This window comes from Ischnura elegans, chromosome 8 (genome assembly GCF_921293095.1).
Source record: "Ischnura elegans chromosome 8, ioIscEleg1.1, whole genome shotgun sequence".
NCBI lineage: Eukaryota > Metazoa > Arthropoda > Insecta > Odonata > Coenagrionidae > Ischnura > Ischnura elegans.
Genome location: NC_060253.1, coordinates 39,926,182 through 39,944,783, shown reverse-complemented (window position 1 = coordinate 39,944,783; position 18,602 = coordinate 39,926,182). Strand labels below are relative to the sequence as shown.

The window sequence follows — 18,602 nt, the reverse complement described above, 5'->3', positions numbered from 1 at the left end:
TGCAAGACGCGACCACATGGTGTGGTGCCTGACAGAGTAGTTTCCGATGTCAAGCAGTGGTTTCGAAGCATTAATGGAAACCACATTTCTGTATTTGCGATCACAATTACGGATGTGTGGTTTTCGAAACTAGGCCTTACATGGAGCATTAATACGAGTATAACCATGTTATCGCTACTAAAAAGATCGCCAACTGGCGAGATAAGCTCTCAATGAGTCTGGGAAGCACTCTAAAATAACAGAACAACTGTATAAACAATAATATATTGTTTGTTTTACGTAAATTATGAACAATACAAGACATTTAAGAGAAAGTTTGGATTATCCGTGTTTTCCGATTATTAAACAATAATATATTGTTTGTTTTACGTAAATTATGAACAATACAAGACATTTAAGTGAAAGTTTGGATTATCCAAGTTTTCCGATTATTCGTGCCCTCTCTCCCCATCATTAGCCCGGATAATCAGGAGTGTGCTGTATATCCATTAAAAAACTCATCATCATTATTCAAAAATCTTAAGATTGGTTTCACGCATTCATTCATTCCACTTTCATATCCATCAGCCTTTTCAGCAACATATTTCTTCTCTTTCACATCCTTCATAACCTGTCCTATGTAACTCATTTGGAGCCGTACCTAACCCTTCTTCCCTTCTAAGATTGTTTTCACCAAGCCATGAGTATACTTAGATGTATGCTCAAATTTCAATTTACTAAACGAATTTAAATAACATACATCATAATCATATACTACCACATTTGAATATCATCACAAGCTACTTAAACAGAAAGCGATCCAATACTTTTATGAAAACATTTGACTTTCTGTTTGAATCGAATAAGAGATAAAGATGTGACATCTTGCATAGTTAGAGGCAAGGTGTTCCACAATCTGTGTATCTGAATTCAAAATTAGACCAAGAGATAAATTCCCTCGGCAATCTTGGAGCGCAAAGATAAAGATAAGCACGAAGAATATGGTAAAATTGATCAAACAATCTTTCTTTCAGTGCCCAAAAGGGTTTTCCAAACTTACCTCTACCTCGGCCTCTTCCTGCTCCCCGAACAACAGGGGTCCTTGGGGGTGCATCTGGGTCCAGTCTCGGTCGACCTCTCCCCCCACCTCGGCCTCCTCTGCCCCTCCGCATGCCACGCCCACCTCTTCTTCGCCCCCTTCTTCCTCCCCTTCCCCTCCCTCTCATGGAAGGTACTGCTTTGACAGGCTCAAACGGAGATTCATCTTCCCCGTCATCATCATCATCATCATCAAACCCTCCGGCTCCCATGTCATCCCGATAGTCGTCATCGTCACTTTCATCAGTGGTCCGCTTGGCTGCCGCCGCCGCCTTGGCAAGCAACCTTTTGTTCTCCTCGGCCAACTCTGCTTTCCGCCTCGCCTTCATCTGCTCAAGTAGGTTAGATACAGTCGCAGGGGCTGCCACCTTTATCGTCGTCAGTTCCTCCATGCTATCATCCATCTTGAATTCAAGAATTGAAATCTCTTTCTTGGGCTCTTTAGGCTTCTCTGCAGGCTCTCCCGGTTCCTCCTTCAGCTTTTCCTCTTCACCTTCTTTCCTCTTCTTATCCACCAATGATTCCACATCATCTTCTGACATTTTACGCTTACGATCTTCATCTTTAACAATGGCATCCCCTTTAGAGGCCTCTTCCTCATCACTTGCTTTCTTCTCAGCATCGGCCTTAGATTCTTTCCCTTTAGTCACCTCTGCCTCTTTCTCCTCTTTCTGCTTCACGGACGATTCCTCCTCTGGTTTCTCACTTGCTTTCATCTTGAGAGGAACTTTCGAAGTTTTATCTTTATCAACACTTTCTTCTTTAGGAACTTCACCAGACTTCACAGTCTCTTTCTCCTCCTTCCCAGCTTCATCTCGCTTGACAGCATCCACAAGCTTCTCCTTGGTAAGGGGGGTACTACTAACTTGGCATGGTTTAACTATTGGTTCATCTTTGGCAGCATCCTTAGCCTCCTCAACCGCTGCTTTCTTAACAGGCTGTGGCTTTTCTTCAGCATGAGGTTTCGATGGAGAGACAGATTTGGGAATGTTGGCAGAGGAGTCAGGCTTCATCTCCTCTTTATTATCCTTTGATGCAGCCTTTTCATCTTCTGATTTTGCGGCCAGCTTAACCTCTGCTTTCTCTTTCGGTTTTTCTTCCTCCACCTTGCCTTCAGCTTCAGGTTTGGTCTTGGTTGGTTCTATCTTTTTCTCCCCAACTTCTTTCACAGGAACTCCATGATCAGGTTTATTGGGCTTGGTATCAAGCTTTTCACTATCCTTTCTGAGCAGATCAGAACTTCTAGCTGTGATAGGGTGATCAATTTTATGAGTTCCTTGCCCAAGAATAGGTTTCTCTGGTTGTTTTTCGCTCTTCCCAATCGTCTTTTCACCCTTTTCAGAGGGCTTTTCACTAGTGTCAGCGACTTTAGGAACTTTCTGCTCTGCTGGAGCCACTTTACTTAATGAAGGTGGTTGAATCACAGAGCTGGTTGGTTTCTTTGCAGATTCTTTTTCAGCTGATGGGGGATTTTCTTCCTCGGATTTTGATTTGTCTAGCGCTGGAACTTTTCGTTGAGCCTTATCAGCAGCTCTCTCCCCTACTGACTTACTTCCAGGGGACGTAATGTCAACATCTTGTTTGCCTTCGGCAACTTTCATCTCTGGTGACTTACTGGCAAACGCTTTTAATTCTGCAACCTTTCCTATTTCTATTTTGCCTTCAGTAACTTTCACCTCAGTGGGCTTAATGACAGAGGGTATTGACTCAGCAACCTTGCTCATTCCTGATTTACTTTCAGCAACTTTCACTTCAGTTGGCTTGATGACTGAGGGTTTTGATTCTTCAGGTTTTCTAATTTCTGTTTTGCCTTCAGCAGTCTTCTCTTCAGTAGGCTTGATGACTGAGGAAATGGATTCGGTAGGTTTTCCTATTCCTGATTTGCCTTCTGCAACTTTCACTTCAGCAGACTTAGTGACAGAAAGTTTTGATTCCGTGGCTTTCCCCATTTCAATTTTATCTCCAGCAGCTCTTACTTCAGCAGACTTAATGACAGAAGGTTTTGATTCTTCAGGTTTCCTTATTTCTGTTTTGGCTTCAGCAGCCTTCTCTTCAACAGGCTTGATGACTGAGGGCTTTACTTCTGCAGGTTTTACTATGTGTGTTTTGGATTCAGCAACTTTACCTTCAACAGGCTTCATGATAGATGGCTTTGGCTCTACAGTTTTTCCCATTTCCTTTTCGCCTTCAGCAGGCTTAATGATGACAGGTTTTGTTTCAGCAGATTTTCCTACATCTGTTTTCCCTTGACCAACTTTCTCCTGAACAGTCTTTATGACTGAGAGTTTTGATACTTCAGGCTCAATTATTCCTGATTTGCCATCAGTAGTTTTTACTTCAGTGGGCTTAATGACAGAGGATTTTGATTCCTCAGCTTTTTTCATATCTGTCTTGCCTTCAGCAGCTTTCATGTCAGGAGGCTTGATGACCGATGGTTTTGATTCAGCAGTCTTTCCCACTTCTATTTTGCTCTCGGCAGCTTTCACTTCATCAGGCTTAAGGAGAGAGGGTTTTGGTTCTGTAGCCTTCACCACTCCTGTTTTTTCACCTGTAACTTTCACTTCAGCAGACTTACCATCAGTAGGCTTAGGGACTGAAGGTTTGGATTCTGAAGCCATTTTAGTTTCTCTGACTTCAGCAGGCTTATTTTCTGATGGTTTCATACTGGTATCTTTGGGTATCTTCTTCTCTTCCACTGATTTTAATTCAGGTTTCACTACAGCTGGTTTGACCTCCTCCGGTTTTTGTATGACTGATTTTACTGCTGAAACCGTAGTTTCAGCTGGCTTGCTTGCTAAAGATTTACTATCAACAGATTTGGAATCAGTCTGGCCAGCTTTACTAAGTTTACTATCATCAGGTTTAGATTCAGTTAATTTAGAATCAACAGGCTTAAGAGGAACGGTTGACTTTACCTCCACTGTTTTTCCATCATCAACTCTGGCAGAAACGGGATTGATTTCCAAAACTTTTGGCTCATGAGTCTTGCTGTCACATGCTACACTCGTTGGAGACTTGCCTTCGGCTGTTTTCAGTTCAGATGGCTTCAGGTCACCTTGTTTAGATTTTTCTGGTAAATGCTTAATTACACTTCCCTCTCCCGCAGGTGGCTTAACTTCTGGTGCTTTAATCACTGATGACTTAATTTCAAGAGATTTCTCACCAGGTTGAACAATTGAGGCTTTAGTTTGAATGGGTTTACTCATTGGGGATGTAATGGCAGAGGGCTTGACTTCCACTGGTGTAACAGCTGGCTTAGATCCACCAGATTTTTCCAATGGCTTCACCGCAGACTTCGCATCAACAGGTTTAACATCAGGAATTTTAAGTTCAGCAGATTTCATTACAGGAGCTTTCACTTCTGCAGGCTTTGACACAAGTTTATCCTCCACAGGCTTAGGTGCTACAGTCTTTGGAGTAGGAACTTGTGCATGACTGGGCTTTGTTCCTTCACTTATCGATGACTCAGCTGATTTGACTTCCACTTTAACTTCAGGCTTCACTTGCTTAGTTAAAGGAGACTGAGAGATTTTTTGTGTTTCTGACACAGTAGGAATTACTTTCTCCGCTGGACTGTGGGCAGTAGGGCTGTCTTTTTCCAATGATGAATTGCCTCCTTTGACTTCAAAAGGTTTTGCCTCTTTGCCATCTCCTACTGATTGTTTAGTAGGTGATACCTTAATCTCTCCAGAAAGCTTGGAATCCTTAGCATCTATAGATACAATCTTCTTCATTTCAGTCTCTTTCGTCACAGTTGATTTTTCTGACTCTTTCCCAGAAACAGGCTTCTTAGATGCTTCTTTTGATGGAGGCAAAATAACAGACTTATTCTCACTCAATGTACTTGATTCGGCTATCTTTGGTGCTGAAGTGATCAAGGACTCCTTAACTTCACTGAGTTTTGAGGAGGCAGGTTTATCTTTAGGCTCCTCTAATATTTTACCTTTCTCCTCAGCAGGTTTCATTTTAAATACTTCTCCAGTTTTTCCGTCCTTGGAATGGATCTCCAGTGGCTTGCTCTCTCCAACTTTGAATGTTTGAGGGACATCTTTCAGGGTTTTCACACCCTTCTCTTCCTCACGCTTTGTTGATCCCATTTCTTCTTTCTTGGCCTTGATTGATTCATCATTTGACTGTGATGCATTCTTGGATTCTGCTGATTTTTCGTCGGATAATTTTGAAGTGCTTTTAACCTCCATACCTTTCTCTTTTTCTGATGGTTTTACTCCCATTTCTGAGGACAGTTTGGATTCCGGACTCTTGACAACTGATTTTGAGACAGTTGGAATGTCCTTAGAAGCTGGAGCACTTTCAATCTTTTTCACAATATTGACAGGGGTAGCTTCTTTCAATTTTTCCACTTTCTCGCTTGGTTTAAAAGGTGGCGAACTTGTGCTGGTTAAGGGACTACTTTCTTCTGATTTTGGGGGAGTTTTGGCAGGAATTGCCATTTTTTCAGGTACTTTACTATCAGAAGATATAACTGGACCTACCTCTTTGGACATCAAACCAGCACCAGCATTTACAGGATCAACGGGCTTGGCAGATGATGATTTTACCAATACACCGGAATCAACACTTTCAGATGACTTAGGCTTTAAATTCAAAACCTTGGAAACACCATGTGTTAATTCTTTCTCACCAGCAGCAACTTTCTTAGGAAGATTTTCAGAGCTCTTCTCAACACTAAGAGGTCTCTTGTCTTTTGCCTCCGGGAGAGAAGCAACTGGGGTGGTAGATGAAGATTTTTCCGATTTCTCACTAACAACTCCTTCAGGTATTCGTTCCAAAGCCATTTTCTCAGGAATACTGTGTTCTTTGGCATCAGAGGTAAGACAGTTTCCAACAAATGGAGAAACAGGTGTCGAGGTAGAGTCTTTCTCACTCATTTGCTGAAGCACATTTTTCATACCCTCCACTTTCCCCAATTTTCCCATCATTATTCCCATAGTTATACTCTCAACCGATTTCCTCCTTCCTTTCGATGCACCAGAGGCCAAACTACCATCAAGAGGAGACTTCCTGCCCATTTTTACATCTGGCGAAGCATCCTCGACAACTTTGCCAGCCACGATTGGAGATTTTACCATCGTCGAACCCACATGTTCAGCAGTAGGAGATTTTACAGTTTTAGATTTGTCCACAGGAGGAATTTGTTCCCGAGCACTACCCTCCACAGAGGAAAAGTCAATCTCTGAGCTTTTACTGAGATCAGTCGCACTAAGTGTCTCTGGCCTTTTCAAGTTCCCAGCCGTTGTCGTAGAAAGCTTTTGCATCAGGTTTTTAGGGACATTTGATGCACACTCTAGGGGTTTATCATACGTATCGTTCAACATATCAGCAACTCCAAACTTCACTTTGCTAACTGAATGGGTTTCGCCAGCTGGACGGAACGTGGGTGACGTGGATAAGTGTGATGTGGACTCGACAGTTTTGGGCAACACTTCACTGGGTGGGAATTGAATCGGGCTCTTCCTATCCTTCATTGGCACACTACCACTGTGAGCCATTGCCAGATTCTTGGGAACGTTGTCATCACAGGGTATGAATGGTCCGTGCACAACAGAGGAAGCATGTGCAGGCGTGGGTTGTCTCGAAGATGTGGGTGATAGGGTTCCTCCGACCATCATCGAGGATGGCTGCATGGGTGATGTGCCACATGTGAGGTTCGTGGGCATGTCACTCGGACCCGACACTGACGATGACATTGATGGAGGATTTAGTCTGTTAGCACCAAATGTGTGGGCTGCAGAAGGCATCACTGAGGAATGCGCTGATGGTGGGGGACCTGAACTGAACGACTGGGGCCCAAACATCATGTGCGCCACTGGAGCAGATGACGATGTAGGTCTCTCCGTAGGTGTTGGGGCACATATCGTCTCTATACTCCAAAGCTTTGGAGGAGTTGGCTGACCTGACTTTTTCACTGGTGCAGATCCTGGCGACGTCAAGTTCATTGGGCCCGTATCTGCAGTGGATGGCTGTGCTAAGTCTACAGCTACTCGCAAGGGAGCCTCAGTTATTGCAGGAGGAGACTTGAGACTTGGTGACTTGATGGACATATCTTGGGACATTTGCAGGTGTGGAGGATGCTGTGAATGCATCGGTTTATCCTTGATGAAACTGTGATGCTCTTGTCCCTTTCCCTCATGGGGATACGAAGGACCCATTGGACCATGCGGATCGTGATATGTTCTCATGGATAGATCAGAGACTCCGCTCATACCTTCCATGAGGCGAGTTGTGAGATTTTCCGGGCTGGATGGATGAGCCAGTCCACTTTCCATGGATGACTGCATTGAACGCGGACAAGGAGGCCCACCAACTCGACCGCCAGACAACTTCTCCACTATCTTCTCGAGTGGGTTGATACCATGGAATCCTGTGGAAGGAGGAGGTATTTTGGCTGTTCTTGATGGTCCTGCGTTACCTTGGGATAGCTCCTCAGCCTCAGATAGTTTCTTTTCTGAGTGTGATTCCATTCCTTTTGGGAAGGACATGGCTTCACTTTGACCTGACATCTTCAAGAGGGCACTTTCTAAGGATTTTCGACCTATTTCTGGAACTTTTAAGACCTTATGGCTCATTGGCTGCACAATGTTTTCCATGGCTTCCTTTCCAACATGAGGAATTTTCAGTTCTGTCATCTTTTCTGACATGCCTGCCGATAACTTCTGAATTGCCTTAGGTGAAAGCTGAAGGGGCATATGTTGTGAGGGAGGTATTTCGCCCAGTTTTGGAGGTGGCGAAAGAGATGAATACATTCCCGATACCAAACCCTCAGGTCTCCTATCTCCACCAGGGTTAAACCTCAAATCTTCGCTCCTATCTAAAGACTTATCCAGGCGTCCCCTATCTCCCTCAAATGACCCCTTCACCTTCTCTGGCCCATCAACTGTTATCCTGGGGATGTCTTTGAATGGCCTTTCATGAATATCAGAACTTTTACCAGGGATGGACTTCACGACCCCTGACTGAGACGGAACTTCAGATGACTGATTCTTAGCATCGGGTGAAATTGATTTAATCGGCTTCCTTGCCAATGGATGATAAATTTTGTCTTTTTCATGCTCTGTCGTACATGGAGCAACTGTCTGTGGCACCACTACAGATGAAGTAGGGATTTTGGTTTCATGTAACTTAGCTTGTTCCTTAAAATCTTTCATTCCTTGGCTCCCTGACTCTGGTGATTTAACTTCAGAAGGAAGCTTTTTACTATCACTCGCCTTCTGAGGTGAAGTTCGATTTGGAGACAAATTTCTCTCACTAGGCAAAGGTTCTTTTTCCATAGAGGGATCCAGCGTTCTTTGAAATCTATCCTTGTCTTTTTCTGGACTCACTTGCATCTGAGGTCTAGTGACAGATAATACATCTTTAGCAGGAGATTTAACAGATGAAATGGATGAGAGGGCATCACCTACTTTGGGGACTGATAATATAGGCTTGTGGTCAATGTTTTCTGAAGGTTTGCTGGATGAAACTGAAGATGCAGTACTTTGAGCAGGAGCATTCTTGGAGGATAAATCTGCCTTGCCACAAGGATTCACTTCTTTTCCAGGACTTATGCTTGCCAAACCTGACTTGCTTTCAGATCGATCAACTTTTGGAGTTAATTGTTGCTTTGGTCCCACTGATACTCCATCTCCTTTACTGGTGTCTTGCAATGGTGACAATTTCACAACTTTATCTTTTTCCTCAGAGGTTACAAATGATGCCGCACTGGAGGAAGGGGGCTTCTCAGCGACAGGATTACTTGAATGTTCAGGACCCTTTGTTTGTTTGTGTGCTTCTATACTTTGCGGCTTTTCTGGAGTTCCTGCCACTTTCATTGGGCTTATTACTTTTCGTGAATCTTTCTCCTCCTCACTCCTTGATGGACCCACATTCACCTTCTCTTTCTCACCTTCCTTCTTCGAAAGAGGACTAGCCATTGTAGGATTAGCAGGCAGAGCTGATCCTGGCCCTTTTATGATTTCTTTCACCGACTTCTCATCAATCTTCTGAGATGCTCCCGTGGAAGGTGGTTGTTTTCCTCCTATCAAGGCAGATGGTATTTTCACACCTGAATCTTTGAAGTCGGGTTTCTTTTCTTCAACTTTTCTTATGCTGGGAGTTCCTTTGGAAGAATCGGCAAGAGTATGCAATGATTTTGATTCAGGTTTTGCACTAGCAGATACAGCTGTTGCCGTAGCTTCTTTTGGAATGGTTTCTGATGATGGTTTAGTTGCACCTGATGATGGTTCCGGTCCAGATTTCTTTGCTTTCTCCTCTGTCAAAGTTTGACTGCCTGAAGGGGATTGCTTAATAACTACAGACTTCTTTTCAACTTGCTCAACAGGAGGTACTGAAGTTTTCTCTTGTGTTGGCGATGCAATTTTCTGCTTCTCCAATGAAGGGGGTGGCAGCTGTCCCGATGGCATCGAAGTCACATCCTTTCCAGAAACAGTCTTTGCGGTAGGAGTAGGTTTGCTACTATTTTCTTCTAAAGCTTTAATCCTTTGTGCAACTGATCCAGTGCTCTCAGCAACAACACCTGAAGATGACTTCTCTCCACCGGTGACTTTCACCTCTCCCTTGACAGATTTATCAGGTACACTAGTGGCAGGAGAAGACAATTTTGAGTCAGTTTTTGAATCTGATTTACGAGGCTCACCACTGGGAATATCCTTCACAGGAGCAGCATCAGTTACTTTGCCTGATGTGACTGAAGATAAATTATCACCACCAATAGATGGTTTCCCTGTTAGTTTTGGAGGAACTTTTGAAGCTTCTGTCGATGATACAGCTGGAGATGGCTGCAAGGGTACCTTCACAGGATCTTTACTTGAATCCTTTGTTGATGTTACCACAGAATGACTTACAGTTGCCAATGAAGGTTTTCCAGGTGGAATTCCTGCCTTATCTTTATCAAGCAATGGCTTAATAGATTCCCCCACTGCCTTTGAAGAGTTATCTGTGGATTTTGGTGGAGAGCTGCTGACTTTAACAGGATTCTTGGGATCATTTGATGCCTTTGTTCCCCCTTGAGCAACAACATTTTTATCCACTACCTGACTTGATTCCTTTGACTCAGTGCCTGTTCTAGCTTGCTGCAGAGGAGTGCCTTTTGATGACATTGTGGAAGACTTATCATCGGGTTTTCTACTCTGTTCCGCAAGTTCAGGTTTCTTGGCATCTAGGGGTTTGATTGCTCCATGACCTGGCTCCGACTTTTTCTCACTGATTCCGGATTCTGGAGGTTTGTTTGCACTTGGGGCCACCCCTCCCTTCGTTTCAGACACATTGCTGGAGGGTTTTGCAATAGGTGAAGTTGTGACCTTACCGGAAAGAGTTTCTGATGTTTTTGGTGCTGTTTGAGAAGGATGCGGAAGTTTCGATTGTTTTTCGTCTTTGAGCTCAGCTGATTTCATAGGTGGGTTGCTTGTTGTGATTTTAGGAGTAGAAGCTAAAGGTTTGACTCCCGCGGATACATTCACTTGAGGAGTTGCTTTAGACAAAGGGCCGCTGTCAAGTGAAGGTGCAGATGATGGAGGCTGGATTGGCCCAGGCTTTGAGGTAGATGGATCGGGCTTCTTCATAGGAACTGACAATTTTGCTTGCAAGGGTTGCTCTGCACTTATTTTTGAGATAACAGCACCAGGTAATGTAACTGGAGTTTTACTTTTACTTTCCTCAGATGCTGCAGCTGTACTTGAAGGTATTGTTTTGGTAACGCTCTCATCCTTTTTTAGGGAAGGTGTTACCACTTTTTGAGCACCAGGTTTCGGACTCGAATCAGGAGGCTTTCCTTCAGTGACCTTAGATGTTTCAGACTTTGTTGTGGGAGAAGTTTTAGAAGCAGCTTGATTACCTGCAGGTGGATTTATCTCTGTAGGCTTTGACATAGGAGTACCTGGTGCTGTTTTTGATGGAAATAGAGCCTTACTTCCAGTTTTTGGGTCATCTGAAATACCCTTTACTGACTGCGATGCCAATGATATAGATGGTGAAGGAGGGGGCACCGAGCTTTTTCCATCTGATCCACTGCTTACTCCATCTTTTGATTCTGTTACTTTCTGAGATGCTGGACCTGTTGGAGGCTGTTTAGCAATGGCAGAACCTCCCAAAGCAGGGCCGACCTTTGGTGAATCCTTAGTGCTTGTTGACCCAAAAGATGATTTTGTGCTATCAACCTTGGCTGTGGCCTCTTTTGCTTCCAAAGATTTATCTTGAGAGGAAGATGTAACTTCTGTGCCTTTATTATTTTTTGATTGGCCACCAGATTCAGAAGAAGATGGCTTGGTATCCTTATCCTTTGCTGAAGCACATCCATCACCACTTGCTTTAGGAGGAGTTACAGGTTTATTACTTTTTAAAGAAGGGTTGGATTCACCCTTGGATAAGTCCTGTGCTTTGGATTTCAAATCTCCACTTGGGTTCAATGACTGAGTGGGTTTTGAGGGTGTATCTTTTGCTGAGCCTCCTACCAAAGGTTTTGTGCTGAGGGAGCTACTTGAAGGTGTAGTTGAATCCGGCTTGCTACAAACAGATTCAGACGTAACACCTTTTTTCTCCTTGCTATCCCATCGACTTGGAGATGACAAGGGCTTTTTGGAGGGATCAGAGGTTACTCCTACAGAGTCACTCACAACTTTTCCTGATGGACTCGAGTGGGGAGACTTATTCTTTTCCGGACTTATTTTGGCATCTCCGCCAGAGGGCTGATTGGAAGACTCTTTGGGATGACTTGAACTTGTAAGGACAGTTTTTTGGAGAGAATCTTTGGATGCATCACCAGACAGTGGCTTATTTGTGACAGCAGGAGCTGATGGTGGACAACTTCGGGGGATGATTTCCTCAGATGGTTTAAGTACAGAGCTTCGAACTTCAGATGAAGACGAGGGAATGGACTCCTTCTGCTTTTCCTCAGGTACTCTTCTCTCCTCATCTTCCCTGACTGACTTATCCTCTCCCTTATCTTCATCTTCCCCCTCTTTTCTTGTGTTCCCTGCATCACATTCTTTCCCTGATCCAACACCTGTTACATACATTACAGGCTCTTCAACAGCTTCGCTCACTTCTACATCGGCAGCACTATCTTCACCACTCTTCCCTTCCTCCTCCATCTGTTTGGCCTTCTTAGGCAACTTTTCCTCCTCTAAAGATTCGTTTGTCCTTTTTTTACCCCTTGCCTCCTCACTAGTGTATGCTGCCACTTCTTTTATCACCCCAGATGAAGACACTCCCTTCACTTCAGAAGTCTCTTTCCTAGCACTCTCACTCGATTTCAAAGGCTCTTTTTCTGACTTGGGTTCAATCTTCTCCTCCTCACAGGATTCTTCCTTGACTTCCTCTTTACTACTTTCCTTAAAGATTACTGCAGGACTTTCAGCCTTGCTGGATATGTCCAAAGACTCAGTATTAGCCGTCTCTTTGACTTCAGCAGGCTTCTCTTTCACCTCTAACTCATCCTCTGTTTTCACAATAACTTCACTTTTACCTTCTCCTTTTCCTACCTCAACCTTACTCCCCGAATCTGACACACACATCACAACCTCTTTCCCTTCAGGAGACTTAGCTGTGTCTTTGTCCTCTCCTTTTTTTACGTCTTCCACCTTAGCAACTTTTTTTGTCTCTTCAAACTTCACTATGGGAGAGAAACTTCCTTCCTTTTTGCTTTTATCTGAAGAGCTGGCTAGTTTAATTACCTGAGCCCTCTGAACTACAATTCTGTTATGCTCCGGAGGTGTTTCTTCAGCATGCCCATTAGTTTTTTCCGAGGCATCATCTACTCTTTCCTTTTGACCAGTATCTGTCACTGGTTTTTCATCCTTCACATGATCTGCCTCCGGCTCCACTGGTTCATCATCCAAATCCTCCTCTTCTTCATCCTTCTCATCAGTAACTTTTGTGGGATCACTAGAAGACAGCTGGGACAAAAGCTGAACTAAGCTTTCACGGTCCCTGTAAGAATGGAGAAGAATAAATTAAAAATCTAGACTAGAAAAAAATAGACAAACCTACAAATCAGATGCTATACGCAATAATCACATTCAGTATTTCCTGTCATTTAACACAAAAAAACTGAACAAAAAATGCAATCAATAATTAATACACAGAAATGTACTGTCACTAACAAAGAGAAATTCAGATTTAAAACATGAAAAAAAAACATTTTATGACCCTTCTCTTTACATAAAATATCACCTAAATATTGACTCTGCACCAACATAATAAAGAGCACTGATTTGATGGATCTCCCTATTACATGACCCACTAATGTGAATATTAATGCCTGAGCCACTAATCATCACACAATTGCATATCTCTAAAGTAAAATTAAAACCCACATAGGGATCCTAGTTTATCAAGCAATTTGGGTCTGGCAGCTCTATTCCTCATGATATACAGCAGAACCTTGGATATACGACCCTAAGTTATACGATGACCTGACTAATACACTGATTTTTTTTGGTCCTGTGAATGACCCCATATGAACCCATGTATTTCCAATCTGAGTTATGAAACTTTTCATTTATATGGCGACCTCAGTTACAAAACATATTTTTCCAGTCCCTTGGCACCTCACATAATCATAATTCATAAAGACATAAATTGGGCATTTCCATGAAAATGTCAACTTTTTCTCACAAATTAAAATTTAGGCTGGAAATATTTTATCTTTATAAATCAACAGCTAATTGATTGAATTTCAAGAAATCAATGTTTGAAATATTATCCACAGCCTTGATATAAAAGTGTTCAAACTATACTTCGATTCACAGAGCTTTGAAGATGTTTAAAATCATTGCACTTTGGAGGTTGACCTCGGAGTAATTCTGTCACATGTTAATTATGGGCTTGTTTAGAAGGTATTTCGATAATTAATTTTGTTTATGTACATGAAAATCACCTTCGTAAATGTTTCTTGATCATGCACAGTTACAAGTTTTCCATTTTTTTGTATTTTACAAATCAATCGAAATATCCTATTGCATAATTATATCTAAAGGTAATTCCGTCACAAATGGAATTGCCCAATTATAAAATCATAATAATCATAAAGCATTATATTCAATCATAAAGCATTATATTCAGTACAAATGCAGCAATGCCTTGCTTAACTAATATTTATAACTTCCACAACACTGTGCCACGCATCATACAAGACATTTTCAGGAACTCATTATGTATGGAAGTCAGGGTTATATGACCTAATACCTCAACGGCTGTATATAATATAGATTACATCGGAAAACTTATAATGCTAATACTTCTGCACGAGCCATACACCATAAATGCAATTGACATACTGACAAAACTTCTCCACATTGTGATACTTACTTTGCAACCAGTTCCCAGGTCTCATCATCCAAATCCTCTCGATACACACGCAGGAAAACTGGAGCCAGTGACCCCCGCAGAATGTCGGTGATTGTTGGCTTCTTTGGGATAACGTTGGAAAGTGATGATGCATTGGAGGGGGGAGGTATTGGGGAGGATGCGGCGGTGACCGTTTCGATATCCTCCTTAACCCGAGCAGGAATGGCAGATTCCTCTTTTTCACCATTCGCAGGATCCAGGGCATCGCCGTCCTGCCCTTCGCATTCCTCAGGGACAGGGGAGGGGGCAATGAGGGCCGAGGCAACGGAGGATGGGAAAAACTGGTACCAGTACGTGTGGCCCTGTTTGTCCCGACCAAGGGGTTGTGTACGCAGTTCCACCCCAGAGAGCTTGTTCACCTCTGCCTTGAAGCGTGCATTCAAGTCAAATTGCATCTCAAGCAACATCTGTAAGAGAAAAAACACATTATATTAGCATTGAACAGCAAGTAATTACAGGTGTTTAATCCATTTGAGATCACTTAAAAATTGACAGATTTCAGGCGATAGTTTGTTTATCAATTAATTTTAAGTGAAAATTTTAAAAATCTCATGTGAATATCAGAGAAATATACCTACAAGATATAGCATGGAGGTAAGATATGCAAATACATATACAGATACATAGATAATTATGAAATCTGTTAATTTTTACATGACCTCATATGAGATCACCAGGATGTAATGGTTTAAACATAGCGGGCTAGGAATGTGAGATTCTAGGTTAAAGTAGGGTGGGGAAAAGCTTAAGCAGGTAGAGCAATTCAACTACAGTGGAACCTCGTTAAAGCGAGTACGGGCTATAGCGACACCCCCGCTATTACGAGAGATAGCCGATGCACCGTCAATTGACCCTATAATAAGCGTGTTAAAAAATTCGTTTTTACGAGGCCCTTTCGGCGTTGGCTCTCGCCATAGCGAGGGTTTCACCGCTGGAAGACTTTCATCAAGACTCCTTAACCTCTGTAACTGCTAGCGATCTGTTATAAATGAAGTTAATGGAGTGCTCAGTCTCAAATTTATGTGGTAAACTGTCGTTCTATAAATATAATGATTGACGAAACAATGCTTTGCATGATTTTTATTCAGTGCGGCGCTTATAAATTGTTTGAATAGTTAGTCGTTAATTGAGTAAGGAAATTTAGTGATGCAAAAAAAACATCGCCTTTCGTCTGGATTTATGCTTACGTTTATCGGATAGATGTTTATCTGTCGCCGCACCACTCCTGTTCCTGTATATCTGTTCGCAACAGGTATATTGGCTATTATTTGCTCCACCTCCGGTAAAGCGACAATTCGCTATAGCGAGTGTTTATTAGTGCACCGTGGGGTGTCGTTATATCGAGGTTGCACTGTATTTAAGTGGCACTTAAGAGGAAAACGGATAAAGCAATAAGGAGATCAGGGAGAGAATTGTGTGGGCAAAGGATGCCTTCATGAAAAGAAGGAGCTTATGAGAGGATTGTTATGTAAGAGTTTAAAGAAGAGGTTAGTGAAGAGTCTGATCTGGAGTGTAGTGCTTCCCGGTGTGGAAATGTGGAGGGAGGACAAGAGAAGACTATGTAAATGTGACAGCGACGACGGCGATAGATGACCATCACATTCTCCTGTCACGTTCCGCTGTATCATGCGATCATGTAAGCCACCATCATCGCATGTATCATATAGGTACGAGCGCAAGAGGTTTGTAGAATCTGAGTTTTTCCCGGCGTATGCTCTGCAGGAATATTTCTCGGGTTTCCCACCGGGTGTCGTATCGGGTTGTAGTTCCCAACGTTTCCATGACTAAGTCACTTAATCATTAATGATTAACCCCTGATGATGATGACGGACTTAGTCATGGAAACGTTGGGAACTACAACCCGATACGACACCCGGTGGGAAACCCGAGAAATATTCCTGAAGAGGTTTGTATCATCGAGAAATCTGAGGAGCCAATAGAATCCTTTGACACATCTCTGTCCGAGAATGTGTCATCTGTGGAGTCTTTGAAATACACAACAGTAACAAACAACGAAAAAAAAAAAAAAAATGGAGACAGTTCAAGGCTAAGTACTTCGCTTCACCAATAGGTAATATTACGATAAAGTACTCGTATTATGGTGAAGTTATGCGGAAAGTGTAGTATTACTTTTCAATGTGTGATAGCGTAATATATAATGCTAATGCTCGCCGGGAGATGCTGCAGTCATAATATTTGCTATATTGTAGAGAATGGTCGAAAAGTCGTAACCTCAGATTGAAACTAATTAATATTGAAATGATTATGGAAGTGTAATCGCACTAGCGATTTGAATTTAAGTAGTGAATAGTTGATTTATGATGATTAAAAAATCGAAAAGGAGTTAAACGATGTTGATTAATTGGAGAACGTACTTGGCAAATGTTGATAACTAAACTTTGATACAAAGTAATTGACGTTTAAATCATGGATGTACTTCAATTAGCAGTACTTTCAAATTTGCTGTGTGAAAATCAAGAACCCAACATGTAGGGTTCTTGGTGAAAATAAAGCTGCTCAATCGAATTCACCACCATGCACATATAACAATTGAACAACGCGAACAACTAATAAAGTCAAGACAGCACTCCAGTAGAAATAATTAAGAATTTTATTGGTTTTTACTCGGTTATATATATTTTTAAATTAAATACAAAATAATTTTTTTGCAAATATTTGCATTTAGCGCTCGTTTTTATTTCAGCATATGCTTGTTACCATCGGTTTTGAATGTGATAGGCCGATGACATTCGCAGCGTGATAAAGAGTGCGATCATGGTTTCATAATCGCTGCTATCACCTTCCGTCGTGGGAATTGCGTTGCCCATGGCAACGACATCGCTCTAACCCTTCTCACAGTTACATTATCAGGGTGCTGGAGGCATTTGAGATTTGGGTGCGGCAAAGAATGGAGAAGGCGAAGTGGATGGAGATGAGGAGGAACGAAGATGTGCTGGACATGATGGGTGAGGAGAGGCAGCTTTTCCATGATATATGGAGGAGACAGAAGGTATGGTTGCAGTTGCATAGTGGGGGGAAATGTTGAAAACATTGTTAGAGGGTAAAATTTTGGGTGAATGGTGGAGAGGAAGGAAGAACTTGGCATACTATAGAGACACAAATTTTAAAATTAATTGGGAGAGGGAATATTACTTACTTTTAAGATCCTAAGTTTGACAGCAAGGCGAGCTTTCTTGTATCCAAACCTCTCGATTTCCCAGCCATCTTGACTGGAATAGGTGTGGCAGAATTTGACCACGGCCCTCTCCCATCTCTCATTTGACACACTCTTTCGTGCCTTCCGAAGTAATTTGACATGGAGATCCACCAGCGGCTGAGGCACTAAAAATTAAAAATCGTCATAAATCAGTTGAGAAATACTTAATCAATCTGTATTGCATATCTACCCCTGTATTGCATATCTACCCCTGTATTCCACGTCCTGTGCTAGGCAAATGATTCTGGTACTTGAATCAAGAACCTTTGACCCTTTTAACTACTCCTTCAACCCCTATGTCTTCCGTGAAAGCCACTGAGAAGGCAATAAATAATTAATCAAGAAAAATAATTGTTTTATTTTCTAAGCACTTAGAACTGGCATTTTATACCTCTCGTTTCACTGTTAAATTCCATGATTCCCTTCCACTTCAAATAATTCACCTCCTAATCACCTTGATAGCAAGTGGTAGTATCATAGTGATTTCAACGTACATAGTAGAAATTTGGACATTTATCACCAATGAGGTAAAATTACGTGAAGGCATGAGTATATCATCAAACCACTCAAAACATAACGAGTGCGGAGCACTAATTAAATCATACAGAAATGGCTTCCTAAACTATGTATTTGATTCTCCCAAAATCTTAATCAAGGATTATTGAGAGTATTTGTGACCAAATGAACATTGAACTCTCATATCTGTTTCTGAACTTAAGAAATGAAGCCAATCAAATCCAAAGCAGATCCTAACATTTCCGCCCCTCCTGGGCCATTCGCTTTCATGCATGGGGTCTTTGTTTGGTTGCCAATTTTGGAATAATTATGAACAGGGGTGGGGCTCTAACAGTGTAACATCAGCATCAACTCCAGACTTAGAAAATTTTCAGCTTTCAGTTGTTAACGCTTTTTTGAACATAACACTCAAAATAGTAGACTCATCAGA

At 42.1% G+C, this 18,602-nt stretch overlaps 1 protein-coding gene across 4 annotated transcripts in view; it reads right to left on the bottom strand.

Moving 5' to 3' along the window:
- Positions 1 to 18,602, bottom strand: part of LOC124163357 — a 59,190-nt gene that overhangs the window by 36,216 nt on the left and 4,372 nt on the right. For all 4 annotated transcript variants that reach the window (XM_046540210.1, XM_046540212.1, XM_046540214.1 and 1 more), the window contains exons 2-4: positions 17,597 to 17,781; positions 14,401 to 14,846; positions 1,040 to 13,020 (exon numbers count right to left, since the gene is read on the bottom strand). In XM_046540210.1, the coding sequence (XP_046396166.1) occupies positions 1,040 to 13,020; positions 14,401 to 14,846; positions 17,597 to 17,781 (12,612 nt within the window). The remainder of the gene's footprint in view (positions 1 to 1,039; positions 13,021 to 14,400; positions 14,847 to 17,596; positions 17,782 to 18,602) is intronic.